The sequence below is a fragment of the Corvus brachyrhynchos genome, unplaced genomic scaffold (assembly GCF_000691975.1).
Source record: "Corvus brachyrhynchos isolate BGI_N302 unplaced genomic scaffold, ASM69197v1 scaffold248, whole genome shotgun sequence".
NCBI lineage: Eukaryota > Metazoa > Chordata > Aves > Passeriformes > Corvidae > Corvus > Corvus brachyrhynchos.
The window spans coordinates 82,138-83,061 of NW_008239641.1; the positions used below are offsets into that span (position 1 = coordinate 82,138).

General features: G+C 68.2%; 1 protein-coding gene across 1 annotated transcript in view; it reads right to left on the reverse strand.

The window, feature by feature from the left end:
- Positions 1-918, reverse strand: part of S1PR2 (sphingosine-1-phosphate receptor 2) — a gene marked incomplete at its 3' end in the record, with an annotated part of 1,423 nt that extends 505 nt beyond the window's left edge. Inside the window, exon 1 of the mRNA XM_017742323.1 lies at positions 7-918. Coding sequence (XP_017597812.1) covers positions 7-660 — 654 coding nt within the window. The remainder of the gene's footprint in view (positions 1-6) is intronic.
- Between the last annotated feature and the right edge of the window lie 6 nt (positions 919-924).

Genomic DNA, 924 nt, shown 5'->3' on the forward strand with positions numbered 1-924 from the left:
GAACACCGAGGCGCCCAGCGTGGCGACCGCCGTGCCCTCCCGCACGAACCACTGCACCGGCGTCAGGCTGAAGGTGGTGCTGCCGGACAGCAGCGTGTTGACCATGAAGGCCGTGCCGGCCAAGAGGTCGGAGGCGGCCAAATTGCCGATGAAGATGTACATGGCCAAGTGCAGGCGCTTGTTGCGGCAGATGGACACCAGCACCAGCAGGTTCTCCAGGACGATGAAGCAGCAGAGGATGACGATGAGGACGGAGCCCACGGAGCGCGAGGGCGCGGAGGCGTCGCCGTCGCCCTTGGTGTAGTTGTAGTGCTCGCGGATCTTGTCGCGGTTGAAATATTCCTTGTAGATGCTCCCCATGGTGAGGCCGGGCCGGGCGCGCCGCCGAGGGTCAGCGCCGCCGGGACATGGCTCCGGCCAGAGACCTGCGGGGTGGACGAGAGGCAGGGTGGGAATGTGGGGATGGCGATGGGAGAACGGGGGGGACACCTGAGGGGACACCGGGGTGGCTGGGGGGACACCGGGGTGGCAGGAGGGGACACCAGGATGGCTGGGGACAGAAATCCCATTGGGAATGGCGCTGGGAGAACGGGAGGGACACTGAGAGGACACCGGGGTGGCAGGAGGGGACACCAGGATGGTTGGGGACAGAAATCCCATTGGGAATGGCGCTGGGAGAACGGGAGGGACACTGAGAGGACACCGGGGGGGGTGGGGGTGACAGAGATCCCGTCGGGAATGGCGCTGGGAGAACGGGAGGGACACTGAGAGGACACCGGGGTGGCAGGAGGGGACACCGGGGCGGCTGGGGGTGACAGAGATCCCGTCGGGAGCACCCCGGGGGGCTGGGAAGGACGCGGCCGGTGAGGGACGGGGACACCGGGCGACGTCACCGCTGGGTCGGGGAGGGGGCGCCCCCGTGTC